This window comes from Anser anser, assembly GCF_964211835.1.
Source record: "Anser anser genome assembly, chromosome: 2".
Lineage (NCBI taxonomy): Eukaryota > Metazoa > Chordata > Aves > Anseriformes > Anatidae > Anser > Anser anser.
The window spans coordinates 65,648,933-65,674,284 of record NC_139721.1 but is presented as its reverse complement, the minus strand read 5'-3'; the positions used below and the strand labels follow the sequence as shown (position 1 = coordinate 65,674,284).

The window sequence follows — 25,352 nt, the reverse complement described above, 5'->3', positions numbered from 1 at the left end:
GCCACTTCCATAAGTGTATATTGGCGTGTTGTCAATTTGCCCAGCTTAATCTATGTAAATACATATAAATGCTTTTATCTCTACTCTCTTTCTCTTCCCACTTAATTTATTCTGAGATTCTCTGCATCTACCCTGATTTATATGGCATGCAGCTCTGTTCCCAAGTTCTGAATAGATATATGCATGTATCCTGTACATCTTTGCTGCTACCTGATATCTACACACTCTATACGTCTTTCATGCAGTGCCTCTTGGGCTCATTCATCCCTTTAAGGAGGTGTTAGATCTTTTTCTGAACCATGGGTAAAACCCTTTGTGATATGGAAAAGTCCTACTAGATTGGTTTTTCCTTGTTTTCTGTGGAGAACAGGAAAAAAACATATTCAGATAGAAATATGATCTGACTGCATATTTGAAAATCACAATTCTTGCTTCCCAGCTGCAAGTAGCGAACTCCCAGCTCCTCAAGCCAAAAGGCAAAGGCTCTGTTTCCATCCAGAGAAGTCCAAGCTGTGAGCTAGCAGGGGTGGGGGAAGTAGAGAGGAGTGATGGTCCCAAGTTAGGACCTAGAGTATGTTTCTAGTTATTGTTTTACTATTGCATATTTTTTCATACCTGTACCTGTTCCCATTTGTTAGTCTATTTTATGATGCTCCACAAATGTCATTTGTACATCATACATCTTACTTAATTGTGTGCAAATTCTGGGACCCCAGGCCTGGAAGTTCAATATCCTTTGAAAGCTGTCCCGTTTTATCCTTAGAAGCCATTTATTTCTGAGAAAGAGAGAAATAAGCTGTTTTCACTTGCACGTGTTTTCACAGTCTCCTTATGGAAAGCGGACTTTGGATGACTTTATCACAGTGGGAACAGATGTATGGATAATATAAACACACGTCAGGTCATGGCCTCCTCCCCTGAACTTCTCAGCCCCAAATTCCTAGAAGAATAGGAGGAATGGGAGACCTTCCTTCTCTATCTATGTAGCTCATTAATACTCTGTTAGAAATGAACCTAATGCAGGGGGTTGTTTTGTGTCATTACTCCTGAACAGTATATAACAGAGTCTTGGACTGTGGGTAGCATGTGTCCTTGCGTTGTTTAGAGGAATGGACAATGAGAAACATTGCTTTGTTAGAACACAGCAAAACAAAAAAATGCTGAAACCAGAAAGAAATCCTCTATGCGTTGCCTCTTGCCTCATTAAAAGATATGAGGCAAAAAATACACAGTGGCAGTTAAGAATTTCCCAGCTGAGACAAATGAAGATAGACCTGACGAAGGTGCTTAGGAAGGCATTTGTACAGCAGTATGTGAGTGCTGGGCACAAGGGAATGAGTTTTCATTCCCTTTCCTAGCTGGAAAACCAGAGTGTTGCTGCTGACAGTAGTGTTTGGAAATGCATTTACACTGCAGGGTGTTGTCACTCTTACTGAGGTATGAGACTGCCACTAAAAACAGCTTTGAGTGTCTCCTGTCTCATGGGGAATGTAGTAGATAGAGGTTTTCCTGCTCAAAGATATGGCTACACTGATTTAGTTTTGATGCAAGTGTGTATGGACAAATTAACCATCATGTAAATGCTGTTTCCCATGAAGATAGGGTAAACTAATAAGAGCTAGGAAAAGCCAGAATTGTGGAAATATAAGTATGAGGGAAAGAGGAATTATATATGTTAACTGGCAAGGAAGAGAAACAAGATACTCTATGCATTTCAGAGAGAGAAAGGCAAATTAATTCCTGCTAAAGGCTTATATTTTATGTAGACTGATGCATGATGTGAGTGTGATGCATATGTTATGCTGGTAGACGATGGAGGAACTAGGGCCCGAGACCAAGACCAAAGTGTTTTTTTTTTTTTTTTCCTACGAAACAGCTACGAAAATTATTTTTTTTTTTTATAAACTGATCTGCATAGATTGGCCTAAACTGTATGGATTTTTATATACAGATTAGTACAACATAAGACACTTCTCTTCCTCGGGGACTGACTTAACATGACCTTTTAGAGTCCTACACCTCCACAGAAATGGCTTTTATCACAGAAAGTGTTATGCAAATGAAAAATACTGAGGGTTGCCAGATAGCTGGTCAGAAGGTCCCAGTGTTACTTCACCGTGAGAGTAAAGTAATGGGCAGAGAGGAGATATAGCAGCCAGAGGTTTTCTCAGAGGCATTTGCTACATTGCTCTCATTGTCAAGTTTCCTCCCTCCCATAATTTATAGAACACTCATTGGTGTATTGTCTTCTCTACTGTCGGAGAATATAATAGTATGCTTTATACCATGTATAGTGTACTATACTACTCATTCTAAAATAAAATAATAGTAATATAAAATAATAGTGTCAGAGATGGCTTCAGACCTTCAGGCCTCTTTAAGGAACTGGTTTAGAGCATTTTGTTGTGCTCGGTGCTGATGGCTCAGAAAGATGGCTCAGAGGTGGTTATGATTCTGTTTTTGACCTGACTTAGGTTTCCTTTTGTACACTGTTGTGATGTTGTATTTTGAAGTAGGTATTGTCTCTCAAATGCTGCAATTTTAAAGACAGACACAAAAATAGAGCTAGACAAAATAGGAGTTATTTACCACTGAGGGGAAACTCCTCCTTTCCCACTCGCTTGGAGGTGAGTTGATGTTAGAAGAGAATAGGAAGGACATGGATAATCAATTGTTTCAGATAGATCAGAAAGGACCTATTGCACAGACCAAAAACAGAAGGAAACTCTGACAGTGTAGTGGCAGCCAAAGCGTTTTCATTATTGTGACCCCTCTCTTAAAAAAAAAAAGGTTCATCTTTCCAGGAACAGTGTAAGCCTGCTCCTACCCTTGGGGGTGGTAGGGTTCTCCTTTGCAGTTGCACAGCTTCTTTCAGGTCTTTTTTGGAAACTGAACCTAGATCTTTTGGCATCAGAAGTAAAAGCTCACTGAGTTGCTAGAAGAGCAATTACATCAGCAGGTTGCAGTGCTAGGCTCCTGCACCAATTCATCTGCCAGCAATAGAAGACTGGTCCATTATCTTTCTATTTTAGGAATGTCCAGGATTTCTTTTTCAAGAATCTAGGTTTTGATTTTCATCTGAGCATATTTTCTCAGTGGTTTGGTATGATTTTAAAATTGAAGTGTTTTCAGTCAAGCTCTTTGCCAAAGGGAAATCTTTTCCCCAGTTGCTCTCTGCCGTTTTGGGAGCAATTTCAGTGCAAGCAGTGTGTACCGTGGGCAGAAGTTGTCCTTTCCACACACAGACTGCTGTTTAGTAGCTGTTCGCTGGCTGCTTGCTGGATCTCAGAGATCTAAGTCCAAACACACAGACAATGTGGAGCTGGTTTTCAGCATTTTTCTCATCCTGCTATTTTGGTTTAATACAACCCTAATTTTCATGAAAGTATAGGAAAGACAAATTCTTTTATGAAGTGGAAGTTATAATTATTACTTGAATCAAAGGTTTTGGTAGAAGACGGAAAAGTGGTTTTGGCAGACATTGTAACATAATGAAACCTTGCAGATTCATTATGTCCTATGCTGTGTTCTCAAGGCATGCATTATTTAACAACAATAACAATCCTTGCACCAATTTTTTTTAATTGACACTTTAATAATAATTTCATTATATATTACCAGATTCAGGCATAGCTTTGTATTTGCACAGTCTGTTAAAGTCCGTATACCTTTTGCTATCAAGATGGATGATTTAAAATACACAACTTAGTGTCTTCAGGCAATAGGAAATGCAAACTGACATGTAATGTTGGTCAAATAAGAAAAAAACTATCACAAAATTAAACAATAATCATTTCATGTTCAATATGAAATGTGCTGATCTAAAACATTCTCCTCCTCTTGCTGAAACACTGAAGATCCAGGATAGGAAACCATGTAAGAAGAATATTTGTGTGAAGAAATTTGTTCCACAGAACCACATTTTACTTTTCCCCTGACGAGTTCTTTGAAGATGAATATTTTAATGGGTGTTGAAAATCTATTAAAGATCTGGAAGATAATCAGCATTAACCAACTTGCTTCCTCTGTACTTTTGTAGGATTGTCAAATACAATCTTAATTTTCCACAGGCATTGTATGTTTATTAGAGATGATATTTTCCCATTTTTTCTCCAACCAGATGGTTCATATGTACAAAGAAATCTGAGTTAAAAAACAAAGACTGTATGTAATTCCTTAATACTCCTCAACTGCAATATTTCTGAATTTTCTTACAGACTCTTCCAGTTGCTACCTGTATGGCAAAACTTTTTAATTAAAGCATTTACAACACAAACTGCCTACATAATTCTTGCATAACTGTTTTTTTAATGTAAACTTCATCTGTGTGTGTATGTGTAGGTGTATACATAAACATGATTACAAAATTCCCACATGTTTGACAATATTTTTTTCCCAAAGACCACATTTACTAACCACAGAATGGGTTAAGTTTATATTATAGCCCATTTCTGTCTTTTATTAGTAAGACCAGATGTAATGTATATTACGCTTGATCATTTTATCCTGGACATGTGCTTTACAAATTTAATTTAATACAAATAGGCTTTTTTGAGCTATACTACGTAAAGTCTTATGCATGCACAGAAGGAATTAGTGAGATTAGTGCCTGTGAGCACTGTGCAGGAGATTCAACATACAGCAATAATTTGGGTCACAATACCTTATAAGGTCAACGGTAGTAAGATTTTTAGCATAACTTTAAGCTGATGCATCGTTCCAGCAAGCAAAACTTTTTGGACTTTTGACCCAGTAAGTATTGCCTGAAGATCACAAATGTTTGGTTAACAGCTCCTTCTGGAAAAATTCATTCATCTGTCTAGGAAGAGTTTGCCAAATGCGCACATAGCCAGATTAGCCTCTTACATGGATGGATAAATGTAAACAAGGGACTAATGCTACCCTGTAGGTCATGCATTGGAGCTAAGAGGTTCAAATGAAAGACCTTTCTTTCCACCTTTCCTAATCTCATATTATACTCAAATCAGGTGCATTCTGAGGAACATTAGGAGTATTGGTAGTTTTTTCCTTTGGATATCTTCAAGTGAATAACAACAAAATTGATCATTTCTTGGTGAAACTGTGAGTAGCGCATAAGCACTCTGCAGAATCAAGAACTTGCTCTTTCAGTTTTCATACGTTCATTTGAAATGCTTTATTTGGTTTGAAAGGATTAATCTTAATAGCTTTAAAAATGAAAGCCTAAAACTAGCTGGAATTGTTGGCTTAGGACCTACAACAGGGAATTAGTTGCTTCCCACTCACCACTAATGAGTAGATTTTTTTAAACACTGTTTATTTATGAGCAATGTTGAATACAAATCCTTTTTAAACAAGTTATTTTAGGGAACCTGCTCTACTTGACTTAAAAAAATATTCAACAAATGTATTAATGTATTTGCCCAAATAGTGGCATAACTTAGTCTCATAATAAAATTGCAGCACATTTAAAGAAAAAAAAATCTAAATTATTAGTAACTATGGACTGCTGAAAAGCTACCTCCAAAAATGATTCTTTTCTTAGCATAATTTACTTTCGGGGCAACCTAAGATATATCATGCATAATATCATGCACTGCCATTCTGTATTATGTGCTACATAAAAAAGCCAGAAAATTCATATGTAAGGTGGTCAGCAAAATCATTTTCTGATATTGAATACCACATGGTTTAAGAAGAACAGGGGAAAAAACTCAGTTCTTTGAGATAGTGTAAGTGTCACTCAGTAAGTTTCCTCTAATTTACCAGTGTTATTCCTGTCTCATGCTGGCAAAAATAGACCTTTGAACAGACCAGAATAATAAAGGGGTGAATCAGATCCCCTATTTTAATATATGAGGACACAGATAATTTTTTTTGTTTGTTTTCTGGGTTTTGGTAATTGACTAGTAACACTCTTTCTGTAAGATTGTCTTCCAGATTTCTAATTTGAATTAAAAAAAAAAAAAAGAAAACTATTTAATCAGGCTTAAAATATTATTTTCCTTCTTCCGTGACCTTAGGTTTTGTTTTAAAATTTTATTTTTCATCACCGTTACAAAATGAATTTTTCTTTGTTCTGTAATGTTCTCAACTTCTCTACTTCATGCTTTTTTTCTCTTTGTGTTTTTCTGCTTTCATATTTCCAATCATAATGTTCCTTTCTACCCTTCACATTCTTGTGCTGTATCACAGGCACGTGCTTTTTCTGACGTGCAGTGATTCTTAAGTAAGGGCTTGCCTGTATCTTCTTTCTTTACATACCTAACAATCCCAAAAAACAAATTACTTTTCACTGAGAAGCAGAACTGCGCAGCCCTGGCCATCTGCTACTGCTTAGCAGGGGGGGCGATTTTAGTCCTGCAATAGCATACCAGAAAGGTCAACTAGTTATAGTTGTTCACATTACTCCTTTGACAGGTTGACCTATAATTGTCTTCTCCTGCTGTAACAAATTAAAACTCAGTTACAGTGGGTAATGATTTGCTCTGTTATCTGTAAGATGGAGGTGGGATAATTTACTGCATTCCCATTCTGTACTAGAATTGCCCTACAGATTAATTTGGGAAAAAAAATGCAGCATGATAAAATGTAGCATTAAGTGGATTGTACTCCGGCTCCTGCGTCACCCGAGTGGATATCTGATTTCGTATTTCTGAAGCTATATGCACAGTAAAAAAGTGTTCACATTGCAGGTTTTGCTAAGATATGTATACTTAACATGCTACCAGAAAGTATTGAAAGGTGTTGGTTCCTGAGAAGAAAGAGAATGTCAAGATTGTCATTGAAATAATTTATTTGAAAAACAGATATATTAAAATGTATAGCAAAGGAGCTATTTGCATGCATCCTGCAATTGTGTGAGTATCTGCAAATGTAGCACTGATTTTTTTTTCTTGTTTGTCCCTTGGCCGTTTCCAGCTGAACCACTGTGCATCAGACTCCATTATTATGTTTGGCAGCTGCAGTGCAACATAGTTTTAGAACTTTGTGATTTCATCTGTGTAGCACAGCAAGCACTTTGCTGGCCAAATTAAGAAAAAAGAAAAAAGAAAAAAGCCAAAAAACTTGAATTGAGATATTTTCTGTATCCATGGTAATGATGCTCTGTAAGGCAAGAAGCCTCCATTACATTGTCATTAATGACAGCTCACAACAACCTACCCAGTTCTAAGTTGCCTTATACAGACAGGATCAGCTCCCTCTCCTAGCACTGCTTTTTGCACAGTTTGACCCTTACTTCTTCCTCAACAGCTAGCTCCCTCAAGATTTCTTTTCTGAATCTCAAATGTCATGGTGTTGGAAAGAAAAACAAACAAACAAGCAAAAAAAATTACAAACACACAGAAAGTTAAAAAAGTTGCCCATCAAGTGTAGGTTTGGTTTCCTTCAGATCCTTTGATGAAGTGGTGACTTTTATGGATCTTGCAAGATGAGCAGATCTTTTCCTTCTCAAAAGACCATTTTCACGCATTTTACCAAGGCTCCTTTGGATGTACTATGACATGAAAATCCCTGAATAGCCCAGACTTTCAATTCATATAAAGGCTAGGAGATCTGGACAAGGAGAAGTGGTTCAAGAATAGTGGAGGGAAGTTGGTAGATGTTAACCAGAAAGGGTTCTAAAATATGCTTTCTTCGACCTTTAGTACTGCTGGAAAGAAGCTTTTCATCGTGCACATATGCTTTGTTTTGTTTTGGAGGTAGCACGGGTGTTATATATGTGAAAATGATGGACCTCTTCCCTGTGTCTCTAGGGACAGTGCACATGCTTCTCATTTTTCCTAGTTTACTTTATCAGTAGAAAATGTATATTGTTTGGTTTTAAGTTAGTGGGTTTATTTTATTTTAGAAAATCTGAATAGCATATAGATGGCAAAGCCACTTTGTGAGTTGAATGGAATGTCTCTCCTGTCTTCTCTGCATGCACAGCTCTAAGAAGAAGAATGAGAGTTAAAGCAGTTGAGGGTAGACAACACAAATGAGAACTGGCTTCAAGTAAGTGAGCAAGCCCACTTTTGTAAACCTCTGAATCAGTCTTCAGAGAAAGTACTACCATTGAAAGCCATGAATATGTTTTAGTTCTTTTTGAATAAGGATAATGTGAGGAGGTGTGTAACTCCAGTTCAGAACAGTTTTATTCCATTTTAATTTAAAGCAGTTATTAAAGTAGGATAGTGCTCATATCTCAAAGTACGTCTTTAGGGTTGGTCAAAGATAGGGTACATTTATATTTCAGGTGTAACTACCATTCAAGCTCTATAGCACTTTTATGGATTTAAATATTATTCTTTCCTGTCCCTCCTTACTTGTGCTATTACATGAAGATTTCAAACAAGAACTGAACCGACTACAGCAGAAATGTTAGACAGAAGTGTACAGAAAATACTAAAATTCTTTAAAGCAAAAATATGTTAGGAAACATTTTGATCAGTATTCTTAATGGGTTTGTAACATATGTGGATGTCTGTCAATAGGTATTTGTAGTACGTGTAACTTTTAGCTGTGAGTCTGCTTTCAAATATGCTAGTATGGGCTCTGTCCAGCTTTGTGCGTACCTCATTAGAATCCCTGAAACACTGGTTTGAAGGCACGTCTGGAGGTCATCTAGTCTAACTTCTTGCTCCAAGTAGTTGCCCTTGCCAACGCTACAGCAGGACAGCCCTGGCTCTGGTTAGCCAAACCTCAAAAACATCCAGAACAGAGACTCAGCAGCCTCCCCAGGCCACCTGCCACAGTACTGTTCCAGTGAAAACATTACTCCTAATGCCCAGAGAGATCTCCCAGGCTGCAATATGTAGCCATTGCCCGTCACTGCATCATATGCCTCTACAAGAGGTGTTCAGGACTGTTACCTTTTCAAGTACTGTTAGGTAGCTTCTATATTATGACACAGCTTCCTCAGCCTCTCCCTGTTGGACTGACTGTCCTGGTACCTAGACTTTTTCTGGAGAGTGTTCCAGACACAGTATCAAATAGAAGGGAACAATATCATCCCTCTTCCAGCCTAATCACATCTATTTACATTACAGTCTAACTACATCATCCTTGTGTTTGAGAAATGCTTGACAAATACTGTAAGATATTTTCTAAAAGATCTGTTCTTACAAGTTCCACAAAAATGGAACTTCATCTGAAGTTCACAGTTGATGAAGTAACAGAAGGAAGGTACAGAAGGAAGGCAATTGTGGCCTAGCTTCATCTTTTATTTCATGTTTGTGGATTTAGATGAGTATCAGCAGCACACGTCACATTCAGTGCTGGTGACAGGGATGACAGCAGAGGAGAGATCTGTGCCATCTCTGTGTGCACAGATTGCCCTTCAGGCAAGGAGACGTAGCTGGTCTCCACAAAGGCGTTGAGGTCAATATATGAGATTTGCTTCATTACTACTTTTAAAATACCTTTTTAGTTGTTTAATTTAATGGCAGTATTGTTAAAAATGTGTTGTTTTTTTTTTTTTAAAGCAGAGATGACTAATTACTCAAAAAAGTAACTGGAGAACCCATCCTAATTCCATACAGTATATATTATTAATTTTTAAGGATATTAAGAAAGTAGATGCCTCCTATTGCAAACTCCTTCTGTAAGTCATGTAAGGTTCTATGTATAAATTGTAAACCAGCAGAATTTCACTTTCTTCTGTAACTAATTTTAAACTCTTGACTTTCTTTGTAGCCCTTTTTCCAGTTCTACACTTAGAACAGCTCTCAATTTAATAAAAAAGTGGATACTTATTTACTGTTCTGCTTGCTTTTTCTTTCAACTCAACTTAGAAGGATATTTGCTTCCTCTAGAACTGTATTCTCTGTGAGCAACCAGATCAGAAATGGGGTTTAAATGAAGTACTACTTGGCATAAAGAGGCAGTGACAAATTTGTCTGTAGTCACAAAACAGTTTAAGGCTTGGTGACCAAAACACCTAAAGTTCTTTATGCTGTGACAACAAATAGGGACTCAAAAAGAGTACTGTTTCATGGGATGTATCTTGAGTAACCAAAAAGATACTCCTAGGCCAGAAATCCTGTCTTGGTACAAAATCAATGATAACAGTGGCATAAAGCCAAAGTGAGAGAAAAACATAATAAGCTATTAGTATAAAAAAAAAAAAGGTTAAAACATTGACAGGTGCAGAAAGACTTACAAGTGCCTTGTTGGGGCAGACTTAAAGGAAGCGTCTGATAGATTTTTGTGCATAGATCTTTTTCTGTAACAGAGTGCATGGAAGTATGAAGATTTTTGTAGGGAAGATGACTAACATGCATAAAAAGCTTCTTTTGATGGAGAGGAGACAAGACTTGATGAATTAACTGTATATGGAATTATTTGGGAGTTACAAACTGTAAGGGCAATAAAGTAGAAAAACAGTATGTTAAACGGTGAATACGGTAACGTGAATAGCAGTGATAACAGAAGCTAGCCATAATAATAAAGAAGTAACTATACAAAAACATTACAGTTTTTACAAAGAAAAAGTCTCTCCCTTCCCCTCCAATTCACACAGAAAAAATTTTCTGAAAGACAAAAACGGACTTCCTTAACTGTACTTTTTTTAATTTTGTTTTTTATTTTTTATTTTTCTGACTGGAGTCTTTCATTGTATTGCCAGTCTCACATCCTGCAAAATTCAGCATGACATAAAATTTACAGATGGAAAGAAGTAACCGAGTAGGCAAGCAGAATCAAGAGCTGGTTTAAGAAGAGATGTCAGAACACAGATCCATATTGAGTAGAACGAGCTGTAGGAGGAGGAAAAGATGAGGAGATAAGAGAATGAAGAAGGGAAGGGTTAAGTTAAGGCTGAATTTCTGAATTGTGTGGAGGGATCTGCAAAGAAAGACAACTATCTCAGTTTTACTGACAGATTGAAAAAAATATGAGAAGGGGATGGAATAAAACATGGCTGGGAGACATCACCAATGTTATATTTCATTTAGAGTGGTTTTTGTTTATTTTAGGTTTTTGTTTTTGCTTTATTATCTCTTCTTTTATTTCTCTAACTGGGACAATTTGTTTGGGCAAGCCCTCTGTGGGGATGGGAGGCTGCTCTTGCTGGGCAAGCTGGACAGAGGTCTGCCCAGCAGGAGGGGCACAGGGCAACAAAAGCATCCAGGCGGCTGTGGGGAAGAGCAGGGACCAGAGCACCAGTGACTGAAAAAAAATATCCTAGAGACAGAGGGGACTAGACACTTTGCTGCAACTAATTCACTGAGCTGGCTAAGACCAAGCTGTGAAGCATGGACCTGCCTACATCTTTCATCAAAAAAAAAAATAAAAAAAGAAATTTGAAATAGTTGAGAAAGACAACTTATGGGTCTATCTTGATGATTTCAAATGGTTTAGGGCATCTGTGCCAGGCTATTTCTTTCCAGAACAATCAACACATTGTATTAACACTTTCAGTGCTAGTTATGAAAATAAAATCATATTAATATGTACTCAAAAAATTGTGTCTACAATTACTTTGTCTGCTGTATAAAGTAAGTAAACTAGATTTTTGAATGCTTGATATGAATTCTGCCTGGGATGTAACAGTGCCCATTGCTTTCATGATAATCTTTCCATTCCCTGGCTCCAAAATAAAAACTTAATTCAAACCAGTTAGATGAATTTTAGTACACTAGCCAAACAATTTTTTATAAAAAAAATAGCTTCAGATTCAAAGTACTAATGGTTTTGATGCAATAGCTACTACTGATATTCAAACCCTTTTTTTTTCCAGGATATATATATATTTTTTAATTCTGCTTTCTCAATTTGTTCATTGAAAAATCTCTATTTGACAAAAAACCTTCTACTTTTTGGTTGACTGTTTTTTAGCTGCTAAAAGTGCTGATTTCTATCTACAGCTGCTGGTGGAAACAAGCGACGAAAAAGAAGACTGAAACCAGTCTTCAAATAATTTTTTCAGATTTTTTTTTCCATTCATTGAAAGAAACAGAATCTTCATGGGAAGACTGAGATGGGAAATCCTTTTAAATTAATAGTCACAATACCAGTTTCACGACTCTTTTCAAGATAAGGCACAATACCAACGCTTTTTCCACCTCCTCAAACGTTCCCATAGAATTTGTAATGCAGTAAGTGAATGTAACACAGTGTTTCAATTAAGAGACTACTCACATCTTCTAGCAAACACTGCCAGTACAGCACTACGCTCACAGGCTGCGTGTTAGCTGAAGCCTGTGTTTGCTTCATGCTCTAAAGTGCTGGCACCTCAACTGTGCAGATGTGGCAGTCTGGTAAAGTACACAGCCTCAAAACTCCTACCCCCAGAAACCAAAATACAAGAGGACCTAGAGGACAATGCACCCTAGCCTCATCCTTCCACAGGATGACTTGGGTTGGACAGTAATGGATGAATTTTACAGAGTCATTTACTGCTCTTTCAGTGTTTCTTCAGAGAAAAGTATTTTCATACCCATGTGCACTCACCCTGAGTTTGGCCAGCAAAAATTTCTTCATTTACAAGACTGAAAGGGGAAGGGAGGAAAAAATTATGCCTAAAAATCTAAGTGCAGTCTAATAAGATCTGACTGTTTTTTGGGAACTCTTAGTATATTGTCTGCTTCCAGCTGGAAATGTACCAAAGTGAATCTTAAGCTCTGTTTTCCTTGCAAAATACTCTGGTTGCTGCCTAACAGAGGTTACTGATCTGTGGGGGTCTTTGGGCTGATCCAGTGGTCAGTTCGTATCAAGCTGCTGGACAGAGAGACAAGGGAACCTAGTCTACCAATGCAGTCGTGTTCACTCCCCCACCTCCCCCATCAAAAATCAAAGCAGGTGTTTATTTATAAATATTTATCTTCTAAGATATGATGTTTATCTTTTAGGAGTGCAAAACGGTACTACACTGCCTGTTGTTTTCCTCCTTATCATTTCTGCATCTTGTTGAAAGTGCATGAACATATGCAGCATGCAAATTAGAGTTTGCAAATCAATAAATAATAGTATTTGCACTACTGCAGATGCAAAATCTGATGTCAAGTTATGGCCATTTAAAATGGTCTTATCAGCATGTCTCTTTAGCTTGACAAAAATAACTAATTTCTGGAAGGAATAACTGTCAAGAAAGCCATTCAACTATTTTAAATAACGTTTGCTTTTAATGTTTTAGATGCCTTTTGATACTTAGTGGGCTATTTGCTCTATGCAATGCAGCCAATTTGTGCAAATGCAACATGAAAACTACTTGCTTGCTGGTAACCCTATAGTTCAGAAGACTGGCCACTGCATGACATTTTTGTAACTTCTTGTACAACATCTGGATTAAACAATGATTTCCAAGTAGAAGCAAAGATGAAGCGTATGTTACATGGGAAATGAATTCAGCTTACATGAGCTTCTTACTTCTTGGGCTGCAGCTGTGAAACAAAGAAGAAAAATTGCATAAATGAAGATCTGGACATCAATTTCAGAATTAAGAAATAAAAATCTGCCAGAACATGTGGATAGAGAAGAATGAATTGGGTAATAGCTTGATATCAGTACTAGAGGCATATCCAAGCCTACGCCTTTACAATGACAAACATCTGCAGTATATAGAAATATATATGTCCTTATGCTGTAATGCAGGCTTTTTTATAAAAAACAAAATCAGCTGGATAAATTAGGCAAAAGCTTGAAGCAATTATCTTTAAATTAATATTAGGAGATCAATCCTGCAGAAATATTACAAGTGTCTTTGGAACAAGAAACCAAAACAAGTTGATAGCTTGGGGGGAAGTGGAAGTCCTAAGAACAATCATCAGATGGAATCAACAACTCTTATAGAAACAGAGGTGCATTCATAGCTATTGACTGACTGATTTTTAACTCCCTATTAAATTATTCCTAACTGAAAATTCTTAACAAGCTAGCAATCATAAACGTAAGGGATTTGGTGTTAGATGCTTCCATTTAGAATGCTTTCTATTAACAGTTTGCAAAGAAAATTATTTTTTTTGATCTTCTGGTTGCCTTTCAGCTGATCCACAAAGCTATGAAGGACATTTGCATTTTTTCCTATTGCCATAGCAGTGCTAGTGACATTAGTTTAGCTCTATAAGGCCTCAAGGGTGTTAGATACAAACACAGACGACACTAGAATGTTTGGCTGAGGAAATTCTTGATTGTAACCTGATAGCGTAGTGAACAACAGAGCGCATCAAGTGTTATTACAGTTAATGGGCCTCAGTTTTCTTGTCAGGAGCTTGAACGTATCTAATCCTTTTTGCAGCACAGCTTCCACAATGACAAGGCAATAAAAAAAAATGTCAGGACTGCCAAAACCCTGTTTTTTTTTTTTTTTTTCCCTACAGATGGAGAGAGAGAGGTAAGTGGGAGCATATCAGAATAACAAAGCCTGTAGAAAGAATCAGTACACTAGAGAAAAACACCACCAGAAGGCAAAGGCAGCATTCCAGTACAGCTCATGTCACACCATACACAGACTATCTTGTTTACAGCAAATGAACTTTTGAAGCCAGCAGTAGCTGAAAATGTGACTGTAAGCACTAAGCCAGTGGTAGCAAATCTAGTATTACTACACAGAGATGGCCAGTCTCCTGGAACTTTCGGTATTCTGGCTGACCAAGAATGCAACTAGCATTTAAAGCAGAGGTCAGACGTGAAGGGCAAAAGACAAAATATGTACAAGCCTGTTTTTTTGACAACAGAGATGTGACAGATTCAAATGTACAAGTGACTAGTTCAGCAGCTACTTAGCAATATGGGTGACTAAGGAAATGCAAGAAAAGCATTCCAGACAACATGCCAAAAAAGAAAAAGTAAAGTGCTCAATAAGCAAATTGTAAACCTTTTGTTTATAACTGAAGAAAATTTATTGTAGAAGCATGGTGAAGGATAATATGTCATTTATAAAAACAATTATATAAACAATTAATGTAAAGGACAGTGGTCTTCCAGCACAAAATAATGCTTTCCTGTTCATTAGTCTGAATGTTTTATGCAACTTATTTATAGAATTATTATATCTAAATATGAACAAAAAGGGAATTAATAGAGTGATTAGCAACAGAAGATGTAAAGAGTACACAGCATCATTTAGTTTTATAAACTTTAATCAGCTACTTTAGCTGAACAGAATTCCTCTAAAAATTTTTACTTTCAGCATACTGCCAGTAGAAGTCAGATTTTACTATTGTAATTCCTTGTTGTGGGTGGCCAGAGGCACTGCCCAGTACTTAATGACAGACAAGAGATTTATAGCAGAGACATAAATACTCTGAGTAGCAGCAAGGTTATATATGCTGGAAGTGCAAGTCATGTACTTCTACAACCATAATTCTGAAAGAATAAATATTAAGCTGTGGCCCTTAGGGTGCAGTTTGAATTATTCCTACAGCTTGGTTATGAGGAAAGCTTACTTACTGGAAGATTTGAGCTTTGGCAAAAGTGAGGCCAGAAAAATCAAAGCATGAGAGAGCATCTTGAAGGCAAACATGAAAAGAAGAACATCACCTAGAATAAGATAATGGGTGAATTGTAAAGTGGTCTAAAACCTCCGTATACTTTAAACCCACCTAATATCCCATTTTTCTCCTTGTAGGGAGAGAATCAGTACAGGACTTCCCCCTGTGAAGAGCTAAGCAGGAACGACTAGCTTGCCACAGTTACATCTTGAACACAAGCTCTTGTGGCTCTTGCATTCTTTAAACTCACAACTTTAAGGCTGTCCAAGAGCAATTTTTGAACTGAAGCAAAGTCACTTTCCTGTGAGCTAGCACAGCTCCTGCTTGGTATGGTGGATCCTAGCTGCTGTAGGCAAGGAGCCATCAGGGCTCTACAGACTCCTGCCAACCCAGGCCTGCTCCAGCTCAGGCCTGTACTTCGCTGTAGCGAGATAGGAAGTTGTTCACATGCAGGAAATACTGTTTACTTCCATGGTCTGAGCAAACTCTTTGTACCCTACTTTTTCCTCCTCACAGAGGACCAGCCAAAGTCTCTGGAACATTCACAGCCACGCAGCTGTATCAGGGCTGGCTGCTCCAGGCATGTCTCCACAGCCAGGGCTGCTTCAGATGAAGACCTTCTGTAGAGCCTTCCTGCTTGCTAAGCTCTACGTTAACTGAAATCAACCTGAGCTTATAAATAGTTTACAATTTTCTTTAGAAAAAAAAAAAAAATATATATATATATAAAGAAAAGCAATTCCACAAAACAAACAGCTATCTTGCCTAGCCTTAGTCACAGCTAAACAGCTGTGAAAAATCATTTCTGCTAATACAGCACCAGTCACGGCAGAGAAATACAGCTTTTCACAGGTGGCTCTCATTTTCTGGGTTGATGACTTGAGACCTAAGTGTTTGATTTTTCAGAAGTACTGAGTAGTTACAGCTGCAGCTGAAGTTAATAGTAGCTGGGCTTTGAGGAGGGGAGGAGCACCATGTAGCAAGTATCCTGAAAAAGTACTTTTCAGCATTTTCAGGATGAGCGCGCAGAATTAATTGTAAGTTGTTTTATTTTTTAAAATCTCAATTTCTTCAGGACTTGTTTTAATATTAAACATTGTGCTGTTTGTTATTATTTCAGGTATGTTGTGAAAATGATGTTTTAGAATGCCATAAAATATCCAGGTGCTATAATATTGAACTTAGAGAAATTGTGGAGGAAATTAACGGCTTTTAATATGAACTCATACTGAGCTCACAAAAAGAGAATTTGAGGCAATAAAATGTAGTAGAGCTGAATCAAGTGGGATAGAAAAAAAGAAATACTGCTGTTTTCAGTTTCTTCTGTCATGTTCTCCTAGTAGCGTGAAATAATTCAAATGCATACTTAAAAAAAAGTAAGGTTAGGTACAGTCTCTTCATTCTGTGTAACTCCCTCTATGTGAATTAGTAACACCTTATCTTGATGCAAATGAAAACAAAAAAAAATCTTGGAGGAATGGAGTCCTTTGCCCCAGTGCAAGGAGAGATCCCATGTTCCTGTGGTCTGTAAATGCACAACTGTAAGCAGTTAGCCCTCTGGCAAGGGACCTGCTGTAGTGCCAGGTGGACCCTACAGTCAAAGCTTTAGTTTCAGATTTTGGTGGTAGCTCATAAATAAGAGTAAGTAAATATAGTTATCCCTAGCTTTTGTGGTGACTGATGTTTTTCCTTTCCTAGCAGGAGGATGTAGGGACAGGAATGCATCAAAGGTTCAAAAATATTAATGTGGCAATCTAATCAAGCTATCTCCTGAGATAGGAGGAGAAACCAACCATGTGCTGAACTGCTGGGTTTCTGTTATTTGTTAAAATGTTAGAGGGAAAAGGTGACCTGGCAAAGCATAAGGAATCCTTAAAGTTTTGTACTTTCTTCTGTACTTTCTTCACTGCATAGCTGTGACTGACGTAAGAAATATTGTAGCTAAGTCTGGTTCATATCCACATATCTAGTTGCAGTTGGCCTGTTTCTGATTATGCTTAGGATTTTATTGTGGTTTTGCATTAGAATTAGTTTATGACTTGAAAGGTGAGTTTTGGTGGATCTGCTTGTGCTCATTTAAGATTTCCCCTAGCTGTTGGAAATTACCATCTTCATTACAGTTAGAAGAATGAGGCAAGTGTTTGTGGTTCATCCCCTCCACTTTTTTAACCCACATTAAGCAGGTTTCTGGTAAAGAAGCCGGACTGAACAGGAGGAAGTGAAGTGCAAGCTCATGTCTTATTCTCTCAGCTCTTTACTAAGGTTCAGCTAGGGCAGAACAAGCTAGGGCAGAGCAAGCCAAGTGTCAGGCTCAAATGACTTCTAAAGCTTTTGCCTACCTTCTTGCCCATTTCTGCTGGCAGTTCCTTGTCAGCAGGAAACTGTATTCTTCAGCAGATTTCTGCAGAAGCCACTGTAAGCCCTGGATAACTGTTCTGAGTGTTCCTCCCATGAAGTTTTTCAAAGGCTGGATTTTGTGTCCCTGAATTTCAGCTTTGAAATGATTCCAAGCATTGCCCTATGCAGCAGGATAACAGTACCTGAAAACTGGGACAGCATGGTCACAAGATTGCATGCTTTCAGCGAGGCACAAGCGTAGGAAACTTTGCAACTCCTAGTAATAATACTACCTCAGATGGGAGAATAAAATTTTGCTAGGTTTTGTTATTATTTTTCTAAGCTATGGTCTCTGAAATAAGTCACTATCAATTCATCTGGTTTGACCCAATTCAAATTAACATTGAGGTTTATCTGCCTTGATCTGATCAGGAGCTACACAGCTGCTTGGTAGCCATAATGGATGTGGTTATGAAACTATGTACAATGATTAACAAAAATATTGTCACGTACCGTGTTGCTCAGAAGTGTGTGTAACGTTATGTCAGCATGTGGTGTTCTTCCGTGCTAGCTTTTTTAACATAAAGAATCCTTGTTGCACCTCTTACTTCAGAATACCTTTACTTCTGGCTGCTCTTATTTCTGCTGCTTCTGCTTTCTGTTGATGTGCCTACCTGAGGGACTTTCACACTGGCCAAATTTGTCAAGTTTTGCAGGTCAATAACTGGTAAACTGAAACTTAAATTTCTTGCTAGTTTCTAATCCTGGCCTGTGCTGAAAGCACTTTCTGGGGTCCTACAATGTTGTATCAGTGTTTCTGTACTTTTGCCTCTCAGTGCTGTTGGCAGGCAGCTGGGATTCAGTGAAAAAGGAACCTTTACATCTGCAAAGATGTAATTAAAATGTTTTCCTTCACCTTTTTTTTACTGTTGGCTTCATAAGCTTATTTGTTCTGGGCTATGAACTGTGGATGGTAAAACACATGCAGTGCAATGCTGCAGCCTGCTCCTTTGGTGAAAATTAGTTCTGCTATTCACTGTCTCTTATCCCAATCTGTAGTAGTTTCTTGAAAGTTGTTTATCCTTTGGCATTAAACTGGCTGTAGTATGGCAAAAGTGTGATATGTTCAAGTTATGCTGGTGAAGTAAACTCTGCGAATCCTTGACAGGAAAATTGGAGAGAAGAGAGGTGGAAAGGACTCGAAGAGGCTGTGTTTTCCATGTACCTGTCCAAATATAAATGGATTGTTTGCAACTGTAAGTTCTCACAAGTGTTTGTCTAACCTATTCTTAAAAACCTCTTGTGATAGAGAGGTTCTAAATCCTCTTATCGTCATATATCCTAGCTTTCAGCATTGGGCATGGGGAACGTTTCTGTCTTAAATCTGTGATGTAAGCCAATACTTTACTACCAGCAGAAGTGGAGGAGAAAATGGTACGCCATACCCCTTTAATTTACTACTTATGAACTTGAAGACTGATGAATGATTACCAGTTTTCACTTTCCAGAATGAACTGTCATAAACCCTTTAACCTCTTCTTTACAGACTTCTGCATGGCTCACTCAAGAGCCAACTGTGCAGAATCTGAGTATTTCTTCAGTTTTAGCATTCAGGCTGGATATGCTGATAAAGACCTTACCAGTGCTCCACAGAGCAAAAGGACTGCTTCAGTTGTCCTATGGACAATACTCTTTCTTATATGTTGTGTGGTGTTTGCTTTTTCTTAATTTGGTGTGGTACAGTAGATCTTCGGCTAGAAAGAGGTCAGCACCTGCCCCTGTTTTCCTTGGCATAGTCCTACAGCTATGGAACTGAAAATGTAAAGTTTCTATTTGCACTTAATTCAAATGGAGGTCCATGCTTGTAATGGGAACCCCTAGAAGGTTAGACAAATGAAGTTGTTCAGTGTAGAAGCCTTTTTTTCCCTACTTAAAAACAAATGGGGAGAAAAGAGTGCTGCTCTTCAATCAGTTGGATGTTGGTTGTGCTAGACATGTATGTTGTCTCTAACCTATTAGAGATGAAATGTCAGATCAACTTGGAATATACATAACTGGAGTCTGTAATTTGGGTGAGGACCTATGAAGCCATCTGACAGCAGAGACTTCCTGCTGAAACAAGTGGCACTCAGACCTGTATGTGTAGGAAGTACACATTTTTTGATGTATTTATGGTAATAAAGTAGGGATTAGACCACTCACTTCTTCCTGGCTTTTCCTGTCCTTCATATGAAGAAGACATTTTCTGTTCATCTGCTATATAAAATGATGCATATATGTTAGCTACAGGCTTACTTCTGCCCAGAAGTAATCTTTGTCATACTCCTTGAGACTAAGTCTTCTGTGGCTTTTAGTTTTGAAACTTGCTAACAAAGCCCTGCCTCAAAGTCCTTGCATACTGTCAGTTTCACAGCTGAGGGGCCTTTGGGTTATGGCACTCAAAAAAGAGGTCACCTGCAAATCTTGACTTTAGGCTGTCAGCACAGAGATGTTAGCAACAAATATCTGTAGTTCAGACTAGCAATATATGGAATACTTCAGAAAACAGTTTGATAACCTATCATTCAAAATAATGTCTTTTACTTCACTTCTAATAGATCTCTTTTATAGAATGTGCCTCCATACATGTAGGGTGGCGCTATCTAAAATAACATTTCAGATTTATCACAAGTTTGGATTGTTTTTGTCTAGAAGATGAACTAAGACCAGGTATTAGCTCCCATTTACTATAATAACATCTTTAATCCTGTTAAGCCACCACATGAGCAAAGGAAGACAGAAAAATAAGATTTTGTCTATGGCTGTCTTTAATGGTGTTACTGGTGATGATTACTGATACGCTATGTGAGGTTTTTAGGTTGCTCATAGAACAACCTATAAGAATCCCTAGTGTTCCCGGGTAACTAATTACTTCTTATGCAGAGAAACAATTATGCTCTACACTTATGTTTATCTTTGCAGCACTAACAACTTCTTGTTCTTAGCAAATAAATTGCTTTATCAGTGCTTTTTCTTTGAAGATCTCCTTCCTGCCAGACTTCCACCTCTTCTAGAAAAAAAAAATAAAATCATTCTTTTAACTGTTTGTATTGGAACAATGAAGCAGGCATTTTCTTATCAGCTATGTCCTTGACTTACCTAGCAAGTAAGAAGTTTTCTGACACCCTGAGACAGAGAAAGGGTGTCTGAAACAAAATATATGAAGCACTTAGCTGGGAATGGGAGCAGCCTGGCCACTGCTCTGAACTTTCCTCACCTAACCTGCCTTAGTCAACCCATGTAAAAACTTCAAGTAGAAAACTACATGAGTCTGCAAAGTTTTTAGATGCCCTCTATATAAGTTATCTGTGTATCTCATACCCTTAAGGAGAGAGCCCAGCCTTGACTTAAGGTGGGTAAGTAGATGTGCTGGCAGTTGAGTAATTTGTGTAAAATAATCCAGTTAATCAGGAGCAGAGCTAGGATTTAAAATCTTGGTTTCTCAAGAACGACAATTTAGGTCTTAAATCATGTTGTGATGCAACGATGTACTTAGAAAACAAACTAGCACTGATTCTGAAACAATACCAGCTAATAAATGTGATGGAAAAACGTTTGCATAGCTGCATAGTGTATTGCCCAGAATGAACTATATGTGGAAAGCTACAAAGACAAAAAAAAATAAATAAATTAGGGGCATCTTGCAGATGGTAATTTATAATAGGCTAAATTAAGCCTATGCAATAAGCTCATGGTTAGAATGGAGCTGTACACTTCTCTAAAATGTCCATAAGAAAGCATGATTTACTCTCATTTCTAGTGGTGACTTTCTTGTTTCAGAGACAGGTTACTGCCTTTCCAGCCCTCTAGTCTTGGCGTGCCTTGCTGCCTAACAATTGGATTAAACTGACAAGCAAAACTGTGCTCCCTCCCTGCTGCAGCTTCTAACCTCTCACCCTGCTCCTCTGTCTCAGCTGTATGTAGGATGTGGGTGAAATCTTGCTCCTAGGTTGCATGTATTCAGGGCATGGTCCAGGAAAGAGTTCAGTATCACCCCATAAATTCATGGAGTGTCAACTAGAGCAGCTGACTGTGTCCTATAAACATAGATGTTTCTTCCAAGAAAGTGGAGTAGCCTTTGAAATGAAGTATGGTGAACATCAGGAATGATGCATATCTGTCTGTCCTAAAAAGCAGAATTCTTTCCTTAGACCTAGCAAGTGCAATTGGAGATGCTTATAGATAGAAATATGATATCAATGGAAATTTAGACAGGAAACTTAAAATGTTGAATAGTCTTTTTTCTGCCATGCTAATCCCCCAACAAACCTTGTAATTTAACGTTTGCTTCATAATTGGATTAAACAGAGTAAAGAAAAATTTTGCTTAATGGAAGTAAGTGGAAGCAATGAAGTGAAACATGTAAAAATAACTTGGACAAAATTCTTTGAATTATGCTGTGGAGAACGATGGGGGGGGGGAGGCAAAACAAGCTAACATAACCTCTCCTTGTGTTCAGTCAGGTACATATGAAGCAGGGCTTCTTGTAGGTCTCTAAGATTGCTGTATTTGTGTAACACCCTAAATTGAGAATATATACTTACTGGGGATTAAAAAGATAATCTCATGAGGTCCTTTACAACTGTAATTCTAAAATAGATTAGGTATTTTTCTAGGATGTTAGTTCTGTGTGTTATTTTTAAATCTATTTAAACATTTCTATTGATAATAAATTTTAATATTCAGTTCATTTTATAAAAAATCAATATTTTCTCATGAACAGAAGTTTAAGAATTTTGGGGGGTTTGAGCAAATTTTTTTGTTTTGTTATTTGACACAAAGTGGGAATAATGGTGATTTACCTAATTATCTCTTGATTAGTTTCCTGTGGGAGACAGAGAACAAACATTTTGGCACATGTGGTTTTCACTGTCCTCCAGTGACTGCAGGTGACAAAGGCTCTCTGCCATTCAATACCATGCTTGGACCTGTGCTCGAGCCCCAGCAGTTACAGTGAGAGGTGTCTGTTGTTGTTGTTCTCTTGTTATCCCCCCTTTAGGAGGTTACTGAGAAGGAGGGTTGTATAAAGGAAGCTCACAAATTGTAATCTTAACTGAGACTCAAGTGATTCAGCTGGGAAATAGGATTATATATAGTAATTCAAACACATCTCTTGTTTTTTGTTTATTTAGTATCCAGCAATGGGCTGACTTGGCCTTAACTGTAGCATCATAATTTTTCTACACTTGTCTATATATACACACAAAAACCCCTTTGCTTCTAAACAACTTGCATTTCTATTAGGCTTGTGAGATCCAGTTATTGAAATGCACATGCTGTGCTGTACTGAGGTTTTGGAAAAATGTTACAACTTTTCAACAAATCAGAATGCAGTTCTTTGTCTTATGGTTTCTTTAATCCAAATACTTCTAACAATCAGTACAGAGCACGCTCCCTTACTTGTGTGTTTTTGTTTTTTTTAAATGCGTGTCATTTTTTTGATCTCATTTACGTGATCTAGCTGGCAAGTAAGAGTCAGTGCATTGTGAGGCACTGGAGCAGGCTGCCCAGAGAAGCTGTGGTTGCCCATCCTTTGAGGTGTTCAAGGCCAGGCCGGAGGTGGCTTTGGGCAACCTGGTCTGGTGGGAGGTGTCTCTGCCCATGGCAGGGGGTTGGGACTGAGTGGTCTTGAAGGTCCCTTCTGACCCAAACCATTCCGTGATTGACTTCATTTTCACATAATTGGTGCACATGTTATTTAGAGATTTAGGTCTTTTAAAATAAGCTAAGCAACTTTAAAGCCTGTATTCTCGAATTTCAGAAGAGAATTAGACATGTAAATCACTTTGACATTTCTGAAAATATTGCTTCAGTCCTCTTTCATCCTGTAACTTAAAAGGACAGGCAAGCCTTTAATCCTTTGAAGTCACAGGTCTGCATTATCACTGGAAAAAATGGCACTGTATTTCCACATGCATAGAGCTATCTATCTGTCCTAGAAGACTTCTGAAGGAATGCTTGTAAACTCAATTGAAGTAAAGATCCTCCTGAGGATCAGGATGTCTACAGAGGCATGGGCAGCTCTGGGAGTGCTGTTTTGGGGATTTACAGTGTAATTAAAATGCCATTTATTTTAGTATTTGTTTACCAGACTGATGCAACTGTTTGAATGGATGCTGCTCTTGGGTAAAGTAGCAGATAAACAAAGCTTATAAACTCTTTGGGACGAATAGGAGAGAGTGTATATAAGGATCATAGACTATCCCAAGTAGGAAGGGACCCACAAGGATCATCGAGCCCAACTCCTGGCTCCACACAGGACCACCCAAAAACCAAGCTGTATGTCTGAGAGCATTGTCCAAATGCTTCTTGAGCTCCGGCAGTCTCGGTGCTGTGACCACTGCCCTGGGGAGCCTGTCCCAGTGCCCAACCACCTCTGGGAGCAGAACCTTTCCCTAACACCCAGCCTGACCCTCCCCTGTCCCAGCTTCGTGCTGTTCCCTGGGTCTTAGCTTTGCTTAGGTCCATGGGTTTGGGGCTTAGTCTAAAATACCACTATAAATGCACTGATAAAAAGACGGCAAAAACGGTTTAGCTAACACCACTCATTTTTGCTATCAAAATAAGGTGAGATCAAACATAGCTGTTATGTATAAGGTGAAAAAAAAAACATTCAAATATAACTTGATGTATTTCTTTCAGAGCTGCTTAGCCTGTGTACTTAAGCAACGAAGTCGTTTTAATATTTATACAATATTACTGAACTATTCTTTCTCTTCCTTGCCCTTGGACTTCCCATAATTAGTTGTGATATTGATGGATGTCCAAAAATGTATTTAGTTGCACAATGAAATGTTGATCTGTTAAAGGAAAGTATTTTTCCAGTGACTGCATTGGCAACAGCTATTCTCTAGCACCCTGCTGCAAGGCCTTCCAGTGTAGCGTACCTTGCTTTCCTTAAATGTCTCTTTAACTGGACTTGCTTGCATTTAATGACCTCAACTTTTACAGCTTTTACAGTTGTCCAGTGTACCTCTCCTTTCTTCAAGGTATTTCATCAAATATTTCTTCCTCCTAATGGCTGTCTGTTGCCTCCTTTCTCTGGTCTCTGTGCCTATCCCATCTGCTCTGCTCCTTGTCAGTGTCCCAAAATGTGGCATCAGTCCTCCCATGTACCACTTCTCCACAATGCTCCCTCCAGACATAGTTTTGATTTACAATGAAAACAAATTTGGAGAGAAAAGCATTTAGCTGCATTGGTTTAATCTATATCCAGAAGAATAATATGAAACGTATCGTTTCTGCTCTCTGCAGTGCTAGAGAATTTTACTGAGTGAGAAATCTTTGTACTTCAAACTACAGGTAGAATTTGAAATCACAGATGGAATCCCACTGTGAATGATTTGATTTCAAATCTTCATATCACTTCTACTGCAGTGAGGGAGTCATAAGCCTGTGTGTTTTCCGCTACATTCCCATACAGTGCACAAGGGAAAGCAGAAAAGCTTCACATTATTTCATACCCACACAGAGCAGTGAGCCAAAAAAACAGATGAAAAGGAAGTGAATAAAGCTCAGCATAATGCAAAAGAATGGACAACAGCTTATATATAATGTACATAGATGTACATTAAGCATCATAAT

General features: G+C 38.0%; 1 protein-coding gene across 6 annotated transcripts in view; it reads left to right on the top strand.

Annotated features, from left to right (window-relative positions):
• The window catches only part of GABBR2 (gamma-aminobutyric acid type B receptor subunit 2), a 475,356-nt gene that overhangs the window by 36,449 nt on the left and 413,555 nt on the right, over positions 1-25,352 (top strand). For 3 of the 6 annotated variants that reach the window (XM_083824027.1, XM_083824029.1, XM_083824028.1), the window contains one exon: positions 18,898-18,985. The exons of the other annotated variants lie outside the window; for them this stretch is intronic. In XM_083824027.1, coding sequence (XP_083680153.1) covers positions 18,898-18,985 — 88 coding nt within the window. The remainder of the gene's footprint in view (positions 1-18,897; positions 18,986-25,352) is intronic. 6 annotated transcript variants of the gene reach the window in all.